This window comes from Pecten maximus, chromosome 16, assembly GCF_902652985.1.
Source record: "Pecten maximus chromosome 16, xPecMax1.1, whole genome shotgun sequence".
Classification (NCBI taxonomy): domain Eukaryota; kingdom Metazoa; phylum Mollusca; class Bivalvia; order Pectinida; family Pectinidae; genus Pecten; species Pecten maximus.
In genome coordinates this window covers 36,510,288-36,535,860 of record NC_047030.1, presented here as the reverse complement: position 1 = coordinate 36,535,860, position 25,573 = coordinate 36,510,288, and the positions used below count along the sequence as shown (strand labels likewise).

At 33.4% G+C, this 25,573-nt stretch overlaps 3 protein-coding genes across 6 annotated transcripts in view; 1 reads left to right on the top strand and 2 right to left on the bottom strand.

The window, feature by feature from the left end:
* LOC117314742 lies at nt 1–24,620 on the bottom strand. Its single transcript, XM_033868832.1, has 9 exons — nt 22,990–24,620; nt 13,426–13,616; nt 12,366–12,440; nt 11,597–11,830; nt 10,855–10,961; nt 7,742–7,922; nt 3,922–4,842; nt 2,028–2,162; nt 1–1,130 (listed from the first exon to the last, which is right to left on the bottom strand). The coding sequence occupies exons 1-9, from the start codon at nt 23,174–23,176 to the stop codon at nt 573–575; spliced, it is 2,589 nt and encodes an 862-aa protein (XP_033724723.1). The 5' UTR covers nt 23,177–24,620; the 3' UTR covers nt 1–572.
* Nucleotides 1–25,573, top strand: part of LOC117314740 — a gene marked incomplete in the record, with an annotated part of 896,274 nt that overhangs the window by 307,187 nt on the left and 563,514 nt on the right.
* The window catches only part of LOC117314739, a 439,277-nt gene that overhangs the window by 184,033 nt on the left and 229,671 nt on the right, over nt 1–25,573 (bottom strand). The window lies entirely within an intron of this gene.

Sequence of the window (25,573 nt, the reverse complement as noted above, 5' to 3'; positions counted from 1 at the left end):
TTTTTTTTCCCTCTTCATAATCTGATGACAAGAACAAGTGAAGTTTGCAAAACACTCCTCCAGTACTTTAAGAAATACAATGTAGCTACAAAAATCTTCTAGTTCTCAAAATCAAAGATGGCCACCTGTCAGTCATTTTGTTTTAACACAACTGGGAACTAAGGGGAACCTACTCATCATGTTATAGAAATGTACCTCCAGTACTTTGACATAATGATAACAAGGATTGTTATGGACATAGAGATGATGGATGCAGGGCGATTTGAATAGTCCACCATCTGATGATGGCAGGATAAAAATAGGAATGATGTGACAAGAATTTTCATCACTGAAATAAACTTGTTCAAAAATAATGAAATTAAAACCTTTTCAGGGTAATACAATTTCCTATCATAATTATAATGAATACCAAGTTTCAAAGAGATTGTTAGAAAAATGTAGGAGATAACAAAAATTAACAGACAGATAAACTACACCATAACACATTGTTCATCAAATTTGACCAGTCCTAATAGAAATTGGAAGAGGAAGCTTTTCCAAACCAATTGGTAGCAATAATGAGCTATGAATGTCTATCTATACATGGCTTCACAGAAGCAGCATTCGTATTCCTCCTCGATGGCTGCCTTTGTCGGAATCCTGCAACACTTTGTGTGGAGCCAACGTCCACACACGCAACACTGGACCCATCTTTTGTGTCCTTTAGGTATCCTACAATCTGGCATGTCACACTTAGAGTCCGACTTTGCTGCTCCAGCATTGAGCAAAGATGCCTTAACATATTGTCTATATCTTTGGCAATGCACTTGTCTCATGACTGCTATGGGAACATCCTTGGCAATGCATTCCGCATTCATCAGGGTGAACACACCGCATGAATTACTGTCGGTCTGTTTGCTGCTTCTGATCTCCGGGAAGTTCCACACACCAAACTGTTCAGTAACATCTGGAAGTCTGTCCCGATTGGCCATGAATTCTGCCCACATCCTTGTCCATTTCTGACCAACCTCCCCATTCATAGAGTCCAGAACGTAGACAAGTCTTTGCTTTACGTCTGCAACCAGCAACACCCAGTGATTCCCATTGATGCATATTGGCAGGAATACATGAGTGTATTTGGAGAACTGAACCTGAAAATAACAAAATAGAATTGTAAAATTTCTGCTTAGTATATATAGACCATGGGCTGTAAGTTGACAAAAAATGCAATATGTGCCAAGTTGCATTCCAAATTTGGTCAGTATGTATTTAATTAGTCTTCAATTCAATCAACATTACATTTGATAAGCTGAAGGTAATTCTTTGTATCAATGTAGAAGATCCTTATCTGAGTTTCCTCTGGCCCTGACACTAACATTAAGTGAGATGTTAAAAGAAATTGTCGGGTAACATGGGTAAAATTAATTTTGACTTTGTTTTTCTTACATCAACACAGCATTTAAAAAGTTAATTTCTCCTGCTAAATAATAACAATTAAGTAGGCTAAGTACACATTTAAATATGCACAGCTAAAGACCTGATATGATTACAGTGGGTTAATAGATGAAAAATGATCATATGCATGTTCATATACCACTTGTTTTTATCTTAATTCAACCATAACAACTGCTAATTGTAATGTGGTTCCGTTACACATGTCCTCCAAATGCCCCAGTAGTCGTACCAATGTGTTTGGCATCCCTCAAAACCCCTACATAGCAATTTTCATTCAAATCGAACAATATCTGAACTTCCACCAATCATAGGCCATGAAATGGAGGCCATTTTGTTAAATTGTGAAAATGAGGCTACGACAGTGACCGGTGTCCAATACCCAAATTCATTAAAATCAAAAAATATTTAAATTTAAATCTGTGTCTAATACCCAATTTCATTAAAATCAGATACTATTTAAATTTTGACCTATCAGAGGCCATGATGGCCATCTTTGATTTCTGATCTACCTTGCATACATCCATTTATGTGAGGAAAGAATAAAATTTAATAGCGAGAACATTATGGAAAGATTTTCCTTGTCCATTATTTACCTTCTTAAACATCCAGTGATCCAGGTGACCTTGATCCCATTGAACGGCTGTGTACGAGGGAAGGACATAAATGTGTCTGTTTGATTCTGATGTGTTCTGCTCCATCTTTTTCAGTGCCAAGAAGGAGTTGATGACCTGAAACAGCAATACAATATTACCTGTTAACATCTCATCTTAAATTCGTGGTATCTTACAGATCCATTGTAGAGATAATTAGAACGTAGACCTGACCGTCCAGTTTATGTTGTGATAAATAGAACACAGAGTGACCATCTAGTATATGTTGTGATAAATAGAACACAGAGTGACCATCTAGTATCTGTTGTGGTAACTAGAACACAGAGTGACCATCTAGTATATGTTGTGGTAACTAGAACACAGACCTGACCATCTAGTATATGTTGTGGTAACTAGAACACAGAGTGACCATCTAGTATATGTTGTGGTAACTAGAACACAGACCTGACCATCTAGTATATGTTGTGGTAACTAGAACACAGAGTGACCATCTAGTATATGTTGTGATAAATAGAACACAGACCTGACCATCTAGTATATGTTGTGATAAATAGAACACAGAGTGACCATCTAGTATATGTTGTGATAAATAGAACACAGAGTGACCATCTAGTATATGTTGTGATAAATTGAACACAGACCTGACCATCTAGTATATGTTGTGATAAATAGAACACAGAGTGACCATCTAGTATATGTTTTGTTATTAGAATCGAGACCTGACCATCAAAGATTTTTTATCAGCCGATACATGAAAATATCAATCTTGGAAGGAAAACAAGAGCTGTTGGAGAACAGCAAAGCTGGTCTCGCAAATGTTTGTCAATAAATAATTAAAATATATTAATTGGAATGTTTGGCAAATTGCATTAATAATATTTTTATTGTTTACTTGATCAGATTATGTTTTTTGAATTTTCAAAACCATACCAATTTTTATACATATATATAAATTATTTATTGACAAACATTCGGGAGACAAGCTATGTTGTTGTAGATTAAATGAATATATTAGATACAAATGTAATTGCTTTTGGACATATTTCTTCAATTTTTTGAAAAAATATTATCCTAATGAGAGTTGTCTACCTTGAAAAATGTGGACCGGTATAAATTGTCTAATGTGAGCATTTTCACATTGTTTTATTTTCAGTTTCACCCCAAGAAGGAATAGTGTAACTCCATAGAGACTCTTTTAACAAATATCAGCACCCTAGTACAATCATAAAGTGATGTGTTAATAGCTGTCAAAATTTGCACAAAAATTTTAAAAATGTGTTTTTTCCCCCAAAAAATCTTTCAGTTTAACTCTGGCAAGGGATAGTTTAACCCCCACAGGGAACCTAATACCATGTATTACTATGCCTTTCAACACTTACAACATAAACTTAACACAAAGTCCAAAGATTTAAAAACAAAAACAAAAAAACACAGATTTAAAAAGAATAAAATCCATCTTTTTTAAAGTTTTACACCAGGAAGGGATTGTCTTACTACATAGGGACTCTATTGCCAAATATCAGCACCCTAGTACAATTATAAAGTGATGTATCAATACCTTTCAACACTTGCACCAAAACCTTAACGCAAATTTTTTTTAAGTCCAAACATTTTCAAAAATCTGTTTTTTTCCCCAAAAAAAATCTTTTAGTTTAACTCCAGCAGGGGATAGTTTAACCCCAACAGGGATCATATTACCATAAATTACTATGCCTTTCAACTCTCGCACCAAAAATTTAACATTTTAAAAACCAACGCTGACGCCGGAGTGACAATTAACATAAGCTCTCACTCTTCTTCGAAGAGACGAGCCAAAAATTGCACATACAAATTTAATTCAATGCTTTTAAGCTGAATAATTAAGAACTGCTTTTACCTTGTCGTTTATCCACTTCCCATCCTCTAGAGTTGCCATGTCCACCGCCTCTAGTGTCTCGCCGCCAACTGTGAGTCTTTGTGTTGGGTAGAGTTGTGGGATCTCGTGAATGTCAACATCCTCAAGATGGCTTGGTACCTCCTTGAGTGTTTGTGCAATGGTCATCAGTGGCTGAAACTGATGACTGGCCATAACACATACTGCAGATGTAAGCATAGCCACTGATGTTTTCACTGACAAGTCCAAATCCAAATGTCTCAGATGAGGTAACAATAGTGTACCAAAGCACTCTAACTCTGCCTCCGATACACTGATAACCTCCTTCAAGAAACTCTGTTGTGGACAGTGGTGATATTGAAAACCTAAAGTGTTCAGAGATATCTTTGATAAGTTCAGTTCACTTATAAACTTAAAAAGTTCATTCAGACTGCCATCTGAACTGACATCTTCAATGTATTTCCCAACAGTGTCCTGCATACAAGAAACTGTACCCTCTTCAGAAGTATTGTCACAGGTGTCCTGCGCACACAAATCTGTCTCATGAGCGGTCTGATCTTTGAACAGTTTCAGGTGGTCTATGTTTGTTTTCCTCTTTAGAGTATGTCCTGAATCGTTCTGAAGAGTGGCACACTTGCCATCTATATTGACTACTTTATATGGACCATGGTAGTTCGGATCTAGATTTCCCTTCTTCTTTGTAGCAGCCTTCCTTGCATTATGAATCAGAACCATATTTCCCACACAAATGTCCTCATAACGCCTCCCTTTTCGCTGTCTTTCTTTGAAGTTTTTCTTTTGCTTTTCATGGGCTTTATCAATGTTCACCTTAGCTGTCTGGGCAATCCTCAGCGAGGCTTCTTCCCTCTGCTCAACATATTGACGTTTGGCCTCTTCCGTTGTTGTCGATGCCTCATGATCAGCCTGCAGTTAAAAGAAAACTATTATAAATGGAAATGCATCAATTGAAAATAGCATTCTCGGTAATTAAAAAAGAAAAGAACATTAAAATCTCAGAGCAAGGTTACTTCTTTTTTTTTCTTGCAAAGTACATAATTAGACTGACTCCCTTTTGTCATTTCATTCAATATTAACAAGCTGGAACACTTGCCCACTTTCTTCTGTTTGATAAGTAATGGAACACATTGAGTTTACTTATTGCCGTTTTAAACAGAGCCTTGAATTGAAACTCTACCAGGCCTATTTTTGAAACATTTACAACATGTACATTCATAACGAACGTTATTTCAACTAATTTCACAAATATATTACTATGGACACATATTACGAGCACATCATCATAACAGGATAAAAAGAAAATAATGTCCTTTCTTCGTCAACAATTCTGCGACCTGAACATTTTGTAGTGTTATAAACCTTTACCCCTTGATAAAATGATTAAGCTATATTATCCCCAAATATCCCATTAACTTTACTTCTCACCAGTTGCGCAAGAGTCCATTGTAACATAATTCCCTATAATGGATGTATTGAACAGGTGCATACCATCAAACTGTCATCCCAGGCAGATAATGTTAATCATGTTAGAATGAATCCCAATAGAAATTGAACAAGAGTATTTGATTCCACCATATCTGAATTTGAGAAGAAGATTTTTGAATTTGACCCTTTTTGGCCCTGCCCCTCTGGCCCCTGGTAGGTGGGGACCATATAATTCACAATTTTGGTTGACGTTTATATAGCCATAGAAGCTTCCTGCCAAATTTCATTGAATTTGGTTCAGCTGTTTAGGAGAAGAAGTCGAAAATTTTAATTGTTTACAGATGCACGACGAACAAAGCCGATTAGAATAGGTCACTTGAGACTTTGACTTTGTCTCAGGTGACCTAAAAAGTTGGAAATTGCCCCAATTCAAATGCAAAATAGACTGGCAGACTTGCACAAGTCCTGCGTTTTTTGTTCCTTTTTTTCAATTTATTTGTACATCCCTGATATAGTTTTACCATTCTGTTTGAGCTACACTTACGAAAAAAAATATCATTTGCACAATTGAAATATAATATTAAGATAAAAAGTTTTTATTTTGAGTATCAAATAAAAAAAAAGAACACACACAAATCTGCAACTTCATGTATACATTATAAAAGCATAGCACCTATATATTTTTAAAATTTGTTTTGAATGTTTTACTGCAGAACTATTTTTTCCTGGGAACATTTTTGCTAATCTTCTTAATAAAGCAACACTAAAAAGATAAACGGCAATAAATCACACCTACATGTACATGATGACATATCATGACTAGATTGGAACATCATGAAATGGACACTTAACTGTGATTAGCTTTTGAATGATTCTTCCAGCATACCAAGTACGACATTCCATAAAAATCTATTTATATTCAGTAAACCATAAGTAAAAATGGGCAATAAATCAATAAATTTCTATTGAATTAATGTCATTTTTAAACTCATCTAAACTTGCTAATTAAATGACAGAAGACTTGATATATCAAATGCAGTGAAGATCTTACTATTAAACCTTATCTATCACATTCAAAAGGTCTGATAAGAAAATTAAAAATGGCAATAACTCTTTACATACCAATTGAATAAGTCTTATTTTGAAGTTGTCCTTTAAGGCTGAAGTTTCATCACAGTTATTTTCCAAATCTTCAAGATCTTTCTGATTATAAGGCCACAAACAAATTTTCCCAAGTTATCATGTTCACAGAAACAAATAGTAATTTAATAACAAAGGGCGGCAATTCTGCAAATTACTGTTCAATAATAAGCGTTTGTGAACTTATCTTGTTTACAAAGACCAACAATAATATTATTACAAAGAGCAATAACAATATATACAGAGTTTCATATTCATACCTTACGTAATATTTACTCAAGTTATCATGTTCACAAGGTCTAATAATAATATTACAAAGGGTAATAACTCTGTTGGTAATTGTTGTATAAATCCCAATTTTAATACTTGTCTGATATCTTATTGACATTACACTGCACACAAAGTTTCTACATACCGGTACTTAGTTGATATTTATTCAAGTTATCATGTTCACAAAGTCCAATAAAAATATTATTGCAAAGGGCAATAACTCTGTAAGTTACGGTTGAGTTATTCTGATTTTCGAACTTGTTAGAGATCTTATCAATCTTGGTAAACATTTACTCAAGTTATTGTGTTCACAAAGAAAAGCTAACAGACACGACACAGGACAAAAGACTATCACAATAGCAAGGTCACCATGACCTATAGTGATAGTCCATCAATCCATTAATTTTCAAGTAAAACTGAAATTAATTGGCACAACAAGGGACCATGGGGAATCTACAAATGCAGTTTGAGGAATATCCCTCCATCTGATGATGGTGGGCTAACAAGAAGTCCAGAGAGCCTGTATTGCTCACCTAGTTTGATTTGACCCAATGTCAATAAAATGTTCAAGTTAAATTCATTAATAGTTTTCTTTGTTAAGGACAAACAATGCTGTATATAGTTATGTCTCTAAGGGTATGAAAAGACCTGAAAATCATGTTTACAACATGATGGTGTTTAAAAACCCCAGGGCCTATTTCTATAACAGGGTTGTGTTTATTTCTTGATGACAAGCAAGGCTATATATGATAATGGGGTATGGGTTATTTGGTCAGACTCACCATTAATGCAAAATCTGTTCCTTTTTACCCAGGGATGTTTTTGATCAAATTTGGTTAAATTTCTATATATTACTTTATGACAAGTAGTGATTTAAATGTTGACATATGCTGTACTTTGTATGGCATAAGCTCTCTGGCCCTTCAAGCCAGGTGAGCTGAAAATAACAGGAAAGTGTACTGGAACTAACCTGTAAGTTGTTTCCAAAGTCTTTTGGGAGCTGACTTGGGTACCTTGCTTCTCGGCCATACAGAAGAAAGAATGGACTGTACTTTGTGCTGGATTGTGGTTTGGTTCTCATGGCAAACAAAGCTCCATCCAAAAAGGCATCCCAGTTAGTCTGATGCTCATTGACCATCTTACGCAGAGTACTGAAATAATTATACAAATTTATCACATAACTGACCCATCCTGCCGTTAAATAATGTAATACACCCATATTCGATTGGATGACATCATGAAATGAAAATAAAGATTTAAGATGTTGAGAAATTAGGGATAAGATTCTATGTCAATTATGTATGAGCAGTGGATATACATCATCCACCCTCTCCCCATCCCCTTGAAGGATCGAGGGGCTAGTCCAAATTTACTGTAGGATATACAAGAAAGTCACAATTTCAATAAAACACCAGAAGATATCTATAAGATACCCGTAAGATATTCTATCCCTAACAAGATGAGCTGTTGTAGAACAACATAAGTCATATTGCAAATGTTTGTCAATAAATGATTTAAATATATCAATTGGTATTGTTTTGCCAAACATGTCAAAAAGCATATTAAATTCACAAAATATCTTTCAGTTCAACTCAGGAATGTGATGGTTAAACCCCACAGGGACACAGATGTCGAATATCAGTACTCTAATACAATTTTTAATGCTGCATTAATGCCTGTTAACACCAAAAGATATCAAAAAGCAGGGTTTTTTTTCCAAAAAAATGTAAGGTTAACTCTGAAAGGGGATAGTATAACACTGCAGGGACACCACATATAAATGTGCCTTTAAACACTTGCATCAAAATGTTAATATTGAAAAACCAATGCCAATGATATTTGATTCTGCCATGTCTGGGTCTGGGAGAAGAAAATTTTGAAATATCAGTTAATTTGACCACTTCTGGCCCCACCTTGAGGGCCCTGGGTGGTGGGGATTATACAATTTAAAATTTTGGTTAAATTGTTTAGCCAATAAAGATTTCTGTAAAAAATTCATCAAAAATGGTTCAGGAGTTTTTGAGAAAGAGATGAAAATGTGAAAAAGTTCTTGAGAAAGAGATGAAAATGTGAAAATGGTTACTAATGATGGGCAACTCCAAATTAGAAATGGTCACTGAACTTGACCTAAAAATAGGGGCAGAGATCAAAAGCAAACCTAGAGAAATTTGATCACATTTCATTGTTTGAACTTTCCAACTAAATTGCCCTTTGATTTTGATTCAGTGACCTTGATCTTTGGACAATTGATTCCTTGTTTAATTCCAACTAAGTTTGCTTACTGTATAAGGTCTAGGCAAAATGGTCATTAATAAAAAGCTAGATCTTGACCTTTGACCCAGTGACCGTGACAGTTGGCAAAAGGATTCCTTTTTTACATTCAAACCAACTTTCATTTCTTATCTCATGAAAAATGTAAATCAGTGATAACACAAACAAGAGGCGGTCACCTGATTTTTTTTTTAAATATTTCAGTAAATTTGATTGACACTTTTTGGGATCAGTCAGGGCCAACATGTGCATACCATTAAGCAGTCACCCATGCTGATAATGTTAACAAATTTATAGTGAATTTCAAAACAACTAAAACAAAATTAATGATAGTCAAAAATGTGATTTCCCTATAACTAAAGTAAAGTTTATCCCCTCCCATGGGGCAAATGTGAGAACCCAGGGCTAGGAAATTCACAATTATGGTAAAGCACCTTAAGACCCTTCCATCTGTGAAGAGTATTTGATTCTACCTTAATTGGGTTGTAAGAAGAAGATTTTTGAAATTTCAGTCAATTTGACCCTTTTTGGCATGCCCACCAGCCCCTGGGCGTCAACCAGGGCCAACATGTACATACCATCAAACTGTCATCCTATGCTAATAATTTGAACCAAGTTAGAATGAATTCCAATACAAATCCAACCAAAAATAGTCAAAATGTGATTTCCTTATAGAAACTATAGTAAAGTTTACCCCCTCCCCAGGGGCAAACGTGAGACCCCAGGTTCATGAAATTCACTATTTTGGTAAAGCACCTTCAAGACCCTTCCATCTATGAAGAGTGTTTGATTCTACCATATCTGAGAGTAGAGAAGAAGATTTTTGAAATAATAGTCCAAAATGTGATTTCCCTATACAAACTATAGTAAAGTTTACTCTATGAAGAGTGTTTGATTCCACCTTATCTGAGAGAAGATTTTTGAAATTTTAGTCAATTTGACCCTTTTTGGCCCTGCCCCTCAGGCCCCTGGGGGATGGGGACCATATAATTCACAATTTTAGTTGACCTTTAGCCATAGAAACTCTCTGCCAAATTTCATTGAATTTGGTTCAGTGGTTTTGGAGAAGAAAATGTAAATTGTTTACGGATGGACGACACACGACACACGACGCACGACACACGACGGCAGATAAAAGGCGATTAGAAAAGGTCACTTGAGACTTTGTCTCATGTGACCTAAAAATGTAACTTTGACCTCTACACCATGACTTTGACCTTTGATCAGTTCACATCTTGCGTATTTCACATCTTTCACATCTTGTGTATTTGCTTCATCATATGATTTAATGTTTATAAGTAAGAGATACATATATTTGACCTTGACCTTTGACACCAAGAGCTTAGTTGGCAAACTACTTTAATTCTGATCAACATAGCTTAATTGTGTTACAACACAAAACTGTCAGTTCTCAAGTACTTTGAAAAAATCATAACAAACTTAAAATGTCAAAATCAAAAATGGCTACCTGTCAGCCACTCTGTTTTCAAATCAGACTCAAAATGAAACATGCTAACGTAGGGACCAAGGAGAATCAACATTTTAAGAGTGAGAAATATCCCTCCTGGAGAGAAACTACAGACAAGATCAATAAGATTCCTATGTTTGATAATAGTAAAACTAAATACTCAAATAAAAAATGCCTTTCTGTAAAAAATATTTTAATTGAAATGCCTTCTTTAAAAATTCTACTACATATCATGATGATAAATTATTTAATGTAAAATGAAGGTGATCTCCAGGTAAAAAAAAATAATTGCACTGAAAAGACAAACAATGCCAAACAATAATAGTCTTGTCAAAAAAACTTACGCCTTCAATGTCTGATTAGTTCTTTCGTCTAGTCCATTGGTCTGAGGATGATATGCTGCCGTTACTCTATGCTGGATGTTCCATTCGGTACAGAGTTGATCATTCACCTGACAGAAAAAGACAAAAAGGTTTATTAAAATGTAATTCATACAATCGGTACTTTTATGTTTACATTTTTTATATGAATATTCCTGTGACTATTAACTGGTAGTGTTTGAGATAGAGCCAAAACATATATTTTCCTTTGGTATTTTATTCTTTTTAACCACTAATTGGAAATATCAACTTTGACTGATGGGATGGATCACCTAGATTCAACTAGAACCATCATCTGCGGGCCAACTCATATATATATATCCCACCTATTAGGTTATTTTCAGAATAATGAAATTAATTGTACTTTTGTAACAAAGGATCAGAGTCAATCTAGCTTTCCTAAATGGAGAGGTAAATTCTACCTCTTATAGATTATCCTTGCTTTTACATCAAATTAATATCATCAAATACTTTCAAAATTTGAAAAGCTTTAAATCAAGCCTGAACCGAACTTGGAGACACCACCTTGGGAAATTCAATCCAGTATGCTATATGGTAGGAAATGACCAGAAATCAACACCAGTCATTACAGTAGATGCGTCGATCGTAGTCGAAGACCAACAATGACCTCAACTACAGTGAGTTACAGTGAGTTAAATTAGCCAGATATGAAAATTGAAAAATTAAAAATAGACATAACGTTTACCTGGTTCACAAACTCCTTTCCCTGGTCTGTTAGTATGGCATTCATTGCTCCATGACGGGCAAACAGCTGCTTGAAGCATCTGGCAACAACAGTGGCATGCTTTGATGGTATTGGAAAAGCTTCAACCCACTTGGTGAAGTAATCTGTAGCAGTGAATATGTATTTGTTGCCAGTTTCTGTCTCAGTCAGAGGTCCAACTAGGTCAACACCAACCAGTTCAAACGGGCTAGAGACCTACAAAGAAATAATGTGTTCTGAAATTCTTATGTACAAACATGCATTAGTGAGACAAATTTTATGATTTGTCACTATCTTTAATAGTATCTAAGATTGATATAGGATATATATTAAAGTGTTGTTGAGCATATGAAATGCAATTCCAACCAAACAGTTTTGAACTTCAAAATATACCAAAAGACTCATTTACTAATAAAAACTATAGCTACTCATTCCGCTTAATTCTTATTACAAGGTATTGTTTGAATCCATCAAAAATGTTGTACTATTAAATCAATGATCAATGCCATTACTATATCTTGTGAAATCTGTAATGTATTATGTCTTTTAAATGTTGTGAAGATTGAGCACCTAAAGACAATTTTTGCCATAAGGAAGAGGGTAAATTTCAATTAGTGATGTGAGCCAGGGTACGAGGTAACAACACAGCCAATTCCCTTCATTGACATCATTAGGGAGTTTTAGCCATTTCATGAGTATACCTATATCAGAGAGTAAATGAGTTAAACAATGAGATCTCATATTAAAATACCTTGATTTGCTTTAACTCAGGTTTCAGTCCTGGCTTCAGAGGGTCTGACTTCTGGCATGGTTCACATGACTTGATCTGTGTGATAAAAAATCTTTGTTTTACTTTTTAACAGAACTCTAATATTGAAATAAGAACAAACTCCATCCAGGAATGCAGACACTTGAGCACTGAAAACAATCTTAATATGCCCATATATAGATGTGTGCAAGTGAATTTCAGTGAACAAAAAATGATTCATATTTTCAGGAAACTTGTATATTTGAAAACAAGAGATCCCAGAGGGATCTTGGCGACCACCATTGAATGATCTTTATAGGTTTCATGACAGATTGATCTTCTCTCTATTTTTCCCTTCCTCTAATATATTACTAATCTGTGTAAATTGAGAAACATCCCTCCAGTACTTTTCAAACAAGGGGAAGCTACGTATGAAATTTGAGATTAAGCGATAATTGCTGTCTGTCGGCCATGTTGTTTTCAGATTGGTCCTAAATGCAATATCAGGGAACTTCAATTGTCAGATGGTGGGCTAAATAAAGTATGAATTCTCAATTTTCTTGTCTATAGGACATTTTTGTTGACAATGTTGGACGTTTTTGTTGTCTACAGCATAGACATGAAGTACATATACAAGTGTACTAGATATACTACATGTAGCAATTATTTAAGTCACACCTTTGACCTTGATCTCTGACCTTGAGATCAAGGTCACCAAACTCCAATGACACTTCACTTTAGAAAGGGTGATGAAGCTACATCTTAAATGACCTTAAGCTTATATCCTTTTATCTGGACGAGACGTTATTATTAAAACTTATTTGCACTTATTTTACCTGTCACAGTGACCTAAAGTCATTTCATTGCAAATTGGTGATCATGCTATAATTTCATCAAATAATGTCAAAAGTTTAGAAGTCAAGCTCAGACAATACCAGATCAGAGACTTAAAAAAAAATCAATCAAAATACATATTTAATTGTCTTCCTTAATTCCCATTTGAAACATACTGTAATAACCAAATTACAAAACTGATCAACTGCATTATATTCAATTTACTTACATAGTCTTTCACTGTGTCTGTTAGTCCAAACCACCAATATCTGGCCCTTATGGATTGGATAGTCTTGTTTATTCCGCTATGTCCACCAAAGGCACTACCATGGAATTCAGCTAGGATGGCTTCTACTCTGTCCCTTAGAAGTACTTCAGCTCCATTTACATTTCCAGGTATAAACCGATACAAGACATCACCTGTTAAATAGCAAGCATTTCCAACAACTTAGTGAATATCAAAGATAATTCTCAAAACACACTATTAAATTATTTATGGACTGTGACAGTATATCAACTCAATACAGTAATAGGAAGCCAACGGGAAAGACTAATCAGTGTCAAATATGTCTAATGTCACTGTTTTAATGGTTTATAATGGTTATTAAGGAATGAGCCAATATGATCCAACCATGAGAAATGCAAGCCAGTGTTAAATATGTCTAATATCACTGTTTTAATTTATGACTTATACTGGTTATTTAGGAATGAGCACACATGATCCAACCATGAAAAATGCAAGCCAGTGTTAAATATGTCTAATATCACTGGTTTAATGGTTTATAATGGTTATTTAGTACTCAGCCAATATGATCCAACCATGAGAAATGCAAGCCAGTGTTAAATATGTCTAATATCACTGGTTTAATGGTTTATAATGGTTATTTAGGAATGAGCACACATGATCCAACCATGAGAAATGCAAGCCAGTGTAAATATGTCTAATATCACTGGTGTAATGGTTTATAATGGTTATTTAGGAATGAGCACACATGATTTGGCCATGAGAAATGCAAGCCAGTGTTAAATATGTCTAATATCACTGGTTTAATGGTTTATAATGGTTATTTAGTACTCAGCCAATATGATCCAACCATGAGAAATGCAAGCCAGTGTAAAATATGTCTAATATCACTGGTTTAATGGTTTATAATGGTTATTTAGGAATGAGCACACATGATTTGGCCATGAGAAATGCAAGCCAGTGTTAAATATGTCTAATATCACTGGTTTAATGGTTTATAATGGTTATTTAGTACTCAGCCAATATGATCCAACCATGAGAAATGCAAGCCGGTGTTAAATATGTCTAATATCACTGGTTTAATGGTTTATAATGGTTATTTAGGAATGAGCACACATGATTTGGCCATGAGAAATGCAAGCCAGTGTTAAATATGTCTAATATCACTGGTTTAATGGTTTATAATGGTTATTTAGTACTCAGCCAATATGATCCAACCATGAGAAATGCAAGCCGGTGTTAAATATGTCTAATATCACTGGTTTAATGGTTTATAATGGTTATTTAGGAATGAGCACACATGATTTGGCCATGAGAAATGCAAGCCAGTGTTAAATATGTCTAATATCACTGGTTTAATGGTTTATAATGGTTATTTAGGAATGAGCACACATGATTTGGCCATGAGAAATGCAAGCCAGTGTTAAATATGTCTAATATCACTGGTTTAATGGTTTAAAATGGTTATTTAGGAATGAGCACACATGATTTGGCCATGAGAAATGCAAGCCAGTGTTAAATATGTCTAATATCACTGGTTTAATGGTTTATAATGGTTATTTAGTAATCAGCACATATGATCCAACCATGAGAAATGCAAGCCAGTGTTAAATATGTCTAATATCACTGGTTTAATGGTTTATAATGGTTATTTAGGAATGAGCACAATATGATTTGGCCATGAGAAATGCAAGCCAGTGTTAAATATGTCTAATATCACTGGTTTAATGGTTTATAATGGTTATTTAGGAATGAGCACACATGATTTGGCCATGAGAAATGCAAGCCAGTGTTAAATATGTCTAATATCACTGGTTTAATGGTTTATAATGGTTATTTAGGAATGAGCACACATGATTTGGCCATGAGAAATGCAAGCCAGTGTTAAATATGTCTAATATCACTGGTTTAATGGTTTATAATGGTTATTTAGGAATGAGCACACATGATTTGGCCATGAGAAATGCAAGCCAGTGTTAAATATGTCTAATATCACTGGTTTAATGGTTTATAATGGTTATTTAGTACTCAGCAAAATATGATCCAACCATGAGAAATGCAAGCCAGTGTTAAATATGTCTAATATCACTGGTTTAATGGTTTATAATGGTTATTTAGTACTCAGCCAATATGATCCAACCATGAGAAATGCAAGCCAGTGTTAAATATGTCTAATATCACTGGTTTAATGGTTTATAATGGTTATTTAGGAATGAGCACACATGATTTGGCCATGAGAAATGCAAGCCAGTGTTAAATATGTCTAATATCACTGGTTTAATGGTTTATAATGGTTATTTAGTACTCAGCCAATATGATCCAACCATGAGAAATGCAAGCCAGTGTTAAATATGTCTAATATCACTGGTTTAATGGTTTATAATGGTTATTTAGGAATGAGCACACATGATTTGGCCATGAGAAATGCAAGCCAGTGTTAAATATGTCTAATATCACCGGTTTAATGGTTTATAATGGTTATTTAGGAATGAGCACACATGATTGGCCATGAGAAATGCAAGCCAGTGTTAAATATGTCTAATATCACTGGTTTAATGGTTTATAATGGTTATTTAGTACTCAGCCAATATGATCCAACCATGAGAAATGCAAGCCAGTGTTAAATATGTCTAATATCACCGGTTTAATGGTTTATAATGGTTATTTAGGAATGAGCACACATGATTTGGCCATGAGAAATGCAAGCCAGTGTTAAATATGTCTAATATCACTGGTTTAATGGTTTATAATGGTTATTTAGTACTCAGCCAATATGATCCAACCATGAGAAATGCAAGCCAGTGTTAAATATGTCTAATATCACCGGTTTAATGGTTTATAATGGTTATTTAGGAATGAGCACACATGATTTGGCCATGAGAAATGCAAGCCAGTGTTAAATATGTCTAATATCACTGGTTTAATGGTTTATAATGGTTATTTAGTACTCAGCCAATATGATCCAACCATGAGAAATGCAAGCCGGTGTTAAATATGTCTAATATCACCGGTTTAATGGTTTATAATGGTTATTTAGGAATGAGCACACATGATTTGGCCATGAGAAATGCAAGCCAGTGTTAAATATGTCTAATATCACTGGTTTAATGGTTTATAATGGTTATTTAGTACTCAGCCAATATGATCCAACCATGAGAAATGCAAGCCAGTGTTAAATATGTCTAATATCACTGGTTTAATGGTTTATAATGGTTATTTAGGAATGAGCACACATGATTTGGCCATGAGAAATGCAAGCCAGTGTTAAATATGTCTAATATCACTGGTTTAATGGTTTATAATGGTTATTTAGGAATGAGCACACATGATTTGGCCATGAGAAATGCAAGCCAGTGTTAAATATGTCTAATATCACTGGTTTAATGGTTTATAATGGTTATTTAGGAATGAGCACACTATGATTAGACCATGAGAAATGCAAGCCAGTGTTAAATATGTCTAATATCACTGGTTTAATGGTTTATAATGGTTATTTAGGAATGAGCACACATGATTTGGCCATGAGAAATGCAAGCCAGTGTTAAATATGTCTAATATCACTGGTTTAATGGTTTATAATGGTTATTTAGGAATGAGCACACATGATTTGGCCATGAGAAATGCAAGCCAGTGTTAAATATGTCTAATATCACTGGTTTAATGGTTTATAATGGTTATTTAGTACTCAGCCAATATGATCCAACCATGAGAAATGCAAGCCAGTGTTAAATATGTCTAATATCACCTGGTTTAATGGTTTATAATGGTTATTTAGGAATGAGCACACATGATTTGGCCATGAGAAATGCAAGCCAGTGTTAAATATGTCTAATATCACTGGTTTAATGGTTTATAATGGTTATTTAGTACTCAGCCAATATGATCCAACCATGAGAAATGCAAGCCGGTGTTAAATATGTCTAATATCACCGGTTTAATGGTTTATAATGGTTATTTAGGAATGAGCACACATGATTTGGCCATGAGAAATGCAAGCCAGTGTTAAATATGTCTAATATCACCGGTTTAATGGTTTATAATGGTTATTTAGGAATGAGCACACATGATTTGGCCATGAGAAATGCAAGCCAGTGTTAAATATGTCTAATATCACTGGTTTAATGGTTTATAATGGTTATTTAGTACTCAGCCAATATGATCCAACCATGAGAAATGCAAGCCAGTGTTAAATATGTCTAATATCACTGGTTTAATGGTTTATAATGGTTATTTAGGAATGAGCACACATGATTTGGCCATGAGAAATGCAAGCCAGTGTTAAATATGTCTAATATCACTGGTTTAATGGTTTATAATGGTTATTTAGGAATGAGCACACATGATCCAACCATGAGAAATGCAAGCCAGTGTTAAATATGTCTAATATCACTGGTTTAATGGTTTATAATGGTTATTTAGTACTCAGCCAATATGATCCAACCATGAGAAATGCAAGCCGGTGTTAAATATGTCTAATATCACCGGTTTAATGGTTTATAATGGTTATTTAGGAATGAGCACACATGATTTGGCCATGAGAAATGCAAGCCAGTGTTAAATATGTCTAATATCACTGGTTTAATGGTTTATAATGGTTATTTAGTACTCAGCCAATATGATCCAACCATGAGAAATGCAAGCCGGTGTTAAATATGTCTAATATCACCGGTTTAATGGTTTATAATGGTTATTTAGGAATGAGCACACATGATTTGGCCATGAGAAATGCAAGCCAGTGTTAAATATGTCTAATATCACTGGTTTAATGGTTTATAATGGTTATTTAGGAATGAGCACACATGATTTGGCCATGAGAAATGCAAGCCAGTGTTAAATATGTCTAATATCACTGGTTTAATGGTTTATAATGGTTATTTAGGAATGAGCACACATGATTTGGCCATGAGAAATGCAAGCCAGTGTTAAATATGTCTAATATCACTGGTTTAATGGTTTATAATGGTTATTTAGGAATGAGCACACATGATTTGGCCACATGAGAAATGCAAGCCAGTGTTAAATATGTCTAATATCACTGGTTTAATGGTTTATAATGGTTATTTAGTACTCAGCCAATATGATCCAACCATGAGAAATGCAAGCCAGTGTTAAATATGTCTAATATCACTGGTTTAATGGTTTATAATGGTTATTTAGGAATGAGCACACATGATTTGGCCATGAGAAATGCAAGCCAGTGTTAAATATGTCTAATATCACTGGTTTAATGGTTTATAATGGTTATTTAGTACTCAGCCAATATGATCCAACCATGAGAAATGCAAGCCAGTGTTAAATATGTCTAATATCACTGGTTTAATGGTTTATAATGGTTATTTAGGAATGAGCACACATGATTTGGCCATGAGAAATGCAAGCCAGTGTTAAATATGTCTAATATCACTGGTTTAATGGTTTATAATGGTTATTTAGTACTCAGCCAATATGAGCCAACCATGAGAAATGCAAGCCAGTGTTAAATATGTCTAATATCACCGGTTTAATGGTTTATAATGGTTATTTAGGAATGAGCACACATGATTTGGCCATGAGAAATGCAAGCCAGTGTTAAATATGTCTAATATCACTGGTTTAATGGTTTATAATGGTTATTTAGTACTCAGCCAATATGATCCAACCATGAGAAATGCAAGCCGGTGTTAAATATGTCTAATATCACCGGTTTAATGGTTTATAATGGTTATTTAGGAATGAGCACACATGATTTGGCCATGAGAAATGCAAGCCAGTGTTAAATATGTCTAATATCACTGGTTTAATGGTTTATAATGGTTATTTAGGAATGAGCACACATGATTTGGCCATGAGAAATGCAAGCCAGTGTTAAATATGTCTAATATCACTGGTTTAATGGTTTATAATGGTTATTTAGTACTCAGCCAATATGATCCAACCATGAGAAATGCAAGCCAGTGTTAAATATGTCTAATATCACTGGTTTAATGGTTTATAATGGTTATTTAGTACTCAGCAAAATATGATCCAACCATGAGAAATGCAAGCCAGTGTTAAATATGTCTAATATCACTGGTTTAATGGTTTATAATGGTTATTTAGTACTCAGCCAATATGATCCAACCATGAGAAATGCAAGCCGGTGTTAAATATGTCTAATATCACCGGTTTAATGGTTTATAATGGTTATTTAGGAATGAGCACACATGATTTGGCCATGAGAAATGCAAGCCAGTGTTAAATATGTCTAATATCACTGGTTTAATGGTTTATAATGGTTATTTAGTACTCAGCCAATATGATCCAACCATGAGAAATGCAAGCCAGTGTTAAATATGTCTAATATCACTGGTTTAATGGTTTATAATGGTTATTTAGGAATGAGCACACATGATTTGGCCATGAGAAATGCAAGCCAGTGTTAAATATGTCTAATATCACTGGTTTAATGGTTTATAATGGTTATTTAGTACTCAACCAATATAATCCAACCATGAGAAATGCAAGCCAGTGTTAAATATGTCTAATATCACTGGTTTAATGGTTTATAATGGTTATTTAGGAATGAGCACACATGATTTGGCCATGAGAAATGCAAGCCAGTGTTAAATATGTCTAATATCAGTGGTTTAATGGTTTATAATGGTTATTTAGTACTCAGCCAATATGATCCAACCATGAGAAATGCAAGCCGGTGTTAAATATGTCTAATATCACCGGTTTAATGGTTTATAATGGTTATTTAGGAATGAGCACACATGATTTGGCCATGAGAAATGCAAGCCAGTGTTAAATATGTCTAATATCACTGGTTTAATGGTTTATAATGGTTATTTAGTACCCAGCCAATATAATCCAACCATGAGAAATGCAAGCCGGTGTTAAATATGTCTAATATCACTGGTTTAATGGTTTATAATGGTTATTTAGTACTCAGCCAATATGATCCAACCATGAGAAATGCAAGCTGGTGTTAAATATGTCTAATATCACTGGTTTAATGGTTTATAATGGTTATTTAGTACTCAGCTAATATGATCCAACCATGAGAAATGCAAGCCAGTGTTAAATATGTCTAATATCACTGGTTTAATGGTTTATAATGGTTATTTAGGAATGAGCACACATGATTTGACCAGGAGAAATGTAAGCCAGTGTTAAATATGTCTAATATCACTGGTTTAATGGTTTATAATGGTTATTTAGGAATGAGCAGACATGATTTGGCCATGAGAAATGCAAGCCAGTGTTAAATATGTCTAATATCACTGGTTTAATGGTTTATAATGGTTATTTAGGAATGAGCACACATGATTTGGCCATGAGAAATGTAAGCCAGTGTTAAATATGTCTAATATCACTGGTTTAATGGTTTATAATGATTAACATCAAGTCTTTTATTGAAGCCTTGAAACTTAACTAACCTGGATACGTAGTGTTATTTGAAAAAAATATGCTATTAAGGAAGTTTCATTTAATTTTCTTTCAGAATGTTTACCAATTGATTATTCAAGTGTAAAAACCTTTTCCGGAAAGACGTGTTCAAGTCATGGAGGGAAATAACAGATTAAGAAGATTCAATAATAGAGAAAAAATATACTGAAAATACCTATTAAGTTTATTAAATATTTTAGAGTTTATTTGACAAACAATGGTTAAAAAATTATAAATGACTAACTTAAAGATAAATTTAACTCTTCTAGGAAGTATAATTTTGTTGAATTTAAAAAAAACATGATTTAAAAGCTAACTTTCAAGATATTACTAACACTAAAAAAGCATACCGTATGTCCAATACTTTAAATACTTTGATTAGTTATCCATATATATCCTTAAACTTAGAAATATTCAGAAGCATAAAAGAGGAACGTAATATTTTTTAGTTATTTCTTGAGGCACAGTTCATCCCTTTTGGTTTAAACAAGGAAACATGCATTTTTGGTTTATTTTAATCAAAATAGTATTAGTTGTAGAGTAGATAATGTAATGTAATACCATAATTTTAATTATAAAACAATAACATCACGGTCAGTAGCTGCACTTAAGAACCTTATCAAAGATACATGTACATATCATACTCAGAAATGTATATATACGTATTGCTTCAAACAAAGGTGAATTATCTTTATTGAAATTTCTTACTGGATCAAAAAAATGGGAAAAGTTAATTAATATTGCATGGTTATACCCTGTCCCCAGTTTTTGCCAAAATATGAACACATAACTTTAAAATATTTTATTAATGTATATTTTCATATACATAGTTATACTACTTGAACTCTCTCTCTCTCTCTCATATATCTTACTTTCCAATCTAAGACCTCTATACATATATAAAGTGCCTTCTTTTCTTTTTTCAATCACTTCTAAACAATGCTCATATTTACTTTAATATGTATCTCTTGTATACTTTTGATTTATTGTACTGTATTACTTATTCTCAAATAAATATTGTTTAAACTAATATGTATCTATATAAAACAGACATAATTGAGACTTCAATAGTGGGTCAATTTGACATAACCATACTAAAACCTGCTGTTTAATATCATTTCATATTCATTGAATGAAAGGAAATGTGTGAGAATTAAATTGTTTATGTATGATAAATTATTTGCATTTTCATAGCATTCAACAAATACAAAAAAAAAAAAAAATACAAAAAAACAAAAAAACAGAAAATAATTCAGAACCAAAAAATGCGGCAATGCATGAATTTAATTGCTTCATTACACTCAACTAGATGGAAAACTTCAACATTGTAATTGTACAAATAATCAACAAAGTCTAATCAAAGGTTAACTAGCTGAAATAGCTAGGTGTGGATATAACAATAAATGGAAATAAGTACATTCCAGTTTAATACAGCATAAACTCAACAACCGTACAACTTCATTTTGTGAATTGAACACATTTAAAAAACAAAATCCAATTAACCATCAGTCATAAGCTAAATTTGTAACAGGAACCATGTGCTGAAATGTTCTTGCTTCACTATATGAAAAGGTTAATTAATGAACAATTTGGTGTTTAACCCAGTTGCTTACATTGATATATGTACATGAAATTAACTATGTGTTTCTCATTCAAATGAATCACATGCAAGGATGTTCCTGCTTTTATTGCAAAATATATATAGCCATCATCAGAATTTCTTCAAAACCAGAAAGAAAAACAATGACAAAACAACACCAATTTTGGAAGGGTTTTTTTTATGCCTGAAAAAATAAATTATAGGCTACATGTACTCTGGGATATATGCATTATATTTCTGATTCTTTGTGAAATAATGTATATTTATTCGCAAATTTTGTTAAGGTCTAATAATAAAGTACATGACAAATACAATATAGTAAAAAGTACCAAACCTTTACCATGTATTTCCTTTATAGTTAGTAGGATGATGTCTCATTTTAAATATATTGATAAATTTCTTATAAAAAATGTTTAGTCTAATTTTCTTATTTAGATAAAGCTATTTTATTAGAAATTGATTTCAAAGTTCTCAGACAAAAAAATTGGAGAAATTCTGATATTGACTGTATATTTTATATAACTGTTTGGTACACATACCTCTCAGAAAGAACTTGCTGGCTTTTAGCTTAAAGTTGTCCCTTCTATTTCTGGCAAACTTTGTAGAGCTGTCCTTGAGATCATCTGGGTAAGAACTACAGGTGGATGAAAGAAAACAGACTAAATCGTGATACTCGTCTGGGTCCATGTTGTAGATGTCATTGAGAATCGATAGGAGCATCAACATTTATATCATATATTTTTCTAGAAGAATTTGATTGGTTGATTCTGTCAAATTAGTTTTTACTGTCAGTGAAGATGCTGTCAAATGGAATATACAACATGGCAGACGAAAAGTCTAGGACAAGAGCTAAAGGAAACCCCAAAGTGGTTTAATAATTGATACAAATATTACACAGGTAAGTGATTCCTGGTCCCCTTCTACCCTACAGCTCCACCTCCCATTATGGAGAACAATGACTTGTTTTTTTAACCAAACATAGCCAATTATATGATTCTCACCTGAGATATCAAGGGTTACAGTTAATTAGGGTGACATTTACACACATATTGATTATGTGTTATGTTTGGCATATAGGTCAACATGCGCTTAATGTGCTATTTCAAGAATTAAGAAATAAATAAATTTAAATTTATTTCAAACTAGATCAAATTTAAATGTAACTTCTGAAAGAGTTACATTTACATACAAACACTTTCTTAGGAAATCTCACACCAAAATATATCTATCACTCTATTATAAGACACATGGTACAATTTTCCATGAAAGTATTTATAACACTTACTATCCTTGTATTATTTTTTTGATATAAATGCATATCAAAAATGGTGCATATTTTTACTCTCAATAAATATTATATATATGTACTTCTGTTCTTTGAACTCTTAAAATGGAAGTTTTGGCTGATATGGCACATCAAAAGAGAAATTGTTGGATAAAACAGGAGGAAATCTAAACATAAACATAAAGCTTTAATTAATACAACTGTTTCAAGTTTTTTTTATTCATCATCAAATATTAAACAAATTTACTCAAAAGTTGTTATAATTTTTTCATTAAATTAGTTCTATAAGCTTATAATCACTTGGGTGTCTATATAATATTGTTTCATAACCTAACTCTGAACTCTGAATGAGCTGGACGTAATAGTATAAAGTGCATCTCATCTTCTACATTATTTTTTTACAGACTGTGTACAGTACAAATTCTTTCAAATCTCGTAATGTCATTATAGCACCGAGACTCAATGTAAAGAGAACATGCCTGTATATGAAATTTACTTAATATTTGTTTGGTATTGGATTTAAGAGACCATAATAAATCATTATAACTGCAGTGATATTTGACCTATTGAACTTGTGCTTGCATTTCTCATGGCTGGATCAGGTGAGCTCACCTCAAAATTTCCATAATCAATCATTATAACAGTGATATTTGACCTATTGAACTTGTACTTGCATTTCTCATAGCTGGATCAGGTGAGCTCACCTCAAAATGACCATAATAAATCATTATAACAGTGATATTTGACCTATTGAACTTGTGCTTGCATTTCTCATGGCTGGATCAGGTGAGCTCACCTTAAAATGACCGTAATAAATCATTATAACAGTGATATTTGACCTATTGAACTTGTGCTTGCATTTCTCATGGCTGGATCAGGTAAGCTCACCTCAAAGTGACCATAATAAATCATTTTAACAGTGACATTTGACCTATTGAACTTGTGCTTGCATTTCTCATGGCTGGATCAGGTGAGCTCACCTCAAAATGACCATAATAAATCATTATGACAGTGATATTTGACCTATTGAACTTGTACTTGCATTTCTCATGGCTGGATCAGGTCAGCTCACCTCAAAATTACCATAATCAATCATTATAACAGTGATATTTGACCTATTGAACTTGTACTTGCATTTCTCATGGCTGGATCAGGTAAGCTCACCTCAAAATGACCATAATAAATCATTATAACAGTGATATTTGACCCATTGAACTTGTGCTTGCATTTCTCATGGCTGGATCAGGTGAGCTCACCTCAAAATGACCACAATAAACCAGTTCAAGTTATATTTGAAAAGCATTTAAAGATAAAAGTGTTAGCTTTTGAAAAAATATTTTGGTCTAATCTGATCTTAAAAGATCTAGTTCACTGATACTACATAATTGATACATATAATCTTGTACATGTAAATAATTTGTTTCTAGGAATCAAATCAAGTTCTCTTGTGCTGATGAAGTTGGTTTAAATGAAATCTAAAATGAAATAACCCAAATTAATATTAATTGGAAAGTTTGTGTGCTGTTTATAAACTAGTCTTCCAGGTAAGATAATTGGAAAGTATATGAACTTACAGAGAGTAACTGACAATTTATAATTCATTTCAAGAATGTTCAACAATTTTACAACTTTTCATAAAGGTTTGATATACATATACACTGCCCATAATAAAATGGGTTGTTAAAGGTACACGATATATATATATATATATATATAATATACGACTTCCACAATGATCATGTCAGGGTATCAGGCCGACCATCACTGTACCATTGAAACGTTCTTTTTTAAGAACGCCGATGTGGCGCAGCGGTATAGGCTGCGGATATTTCTGCCTA

Coding starts and splice junctions, on each gene's coding strand:
- LOC117314742 (XM_033868832.1), bottom strand. CDS start 23,176: ATGTTGATGCTCCTATCGATTCTCAATGACATCTACAACATGGACCCA. Junction 12,441..13,425: donor CAGACACAGTGAAAGACTAT/GTAAGTAAATTG, acceptor TTTATCACACAG/ATCAAGTCATGTGAACCATG. Junction 7,923..10,854: donor ACTAATCAGACATTGAAGGC/GTAAGTTTTTTT, acceptor TAATTATTTCAG/TACTCTGCGTAAGATGGTCA.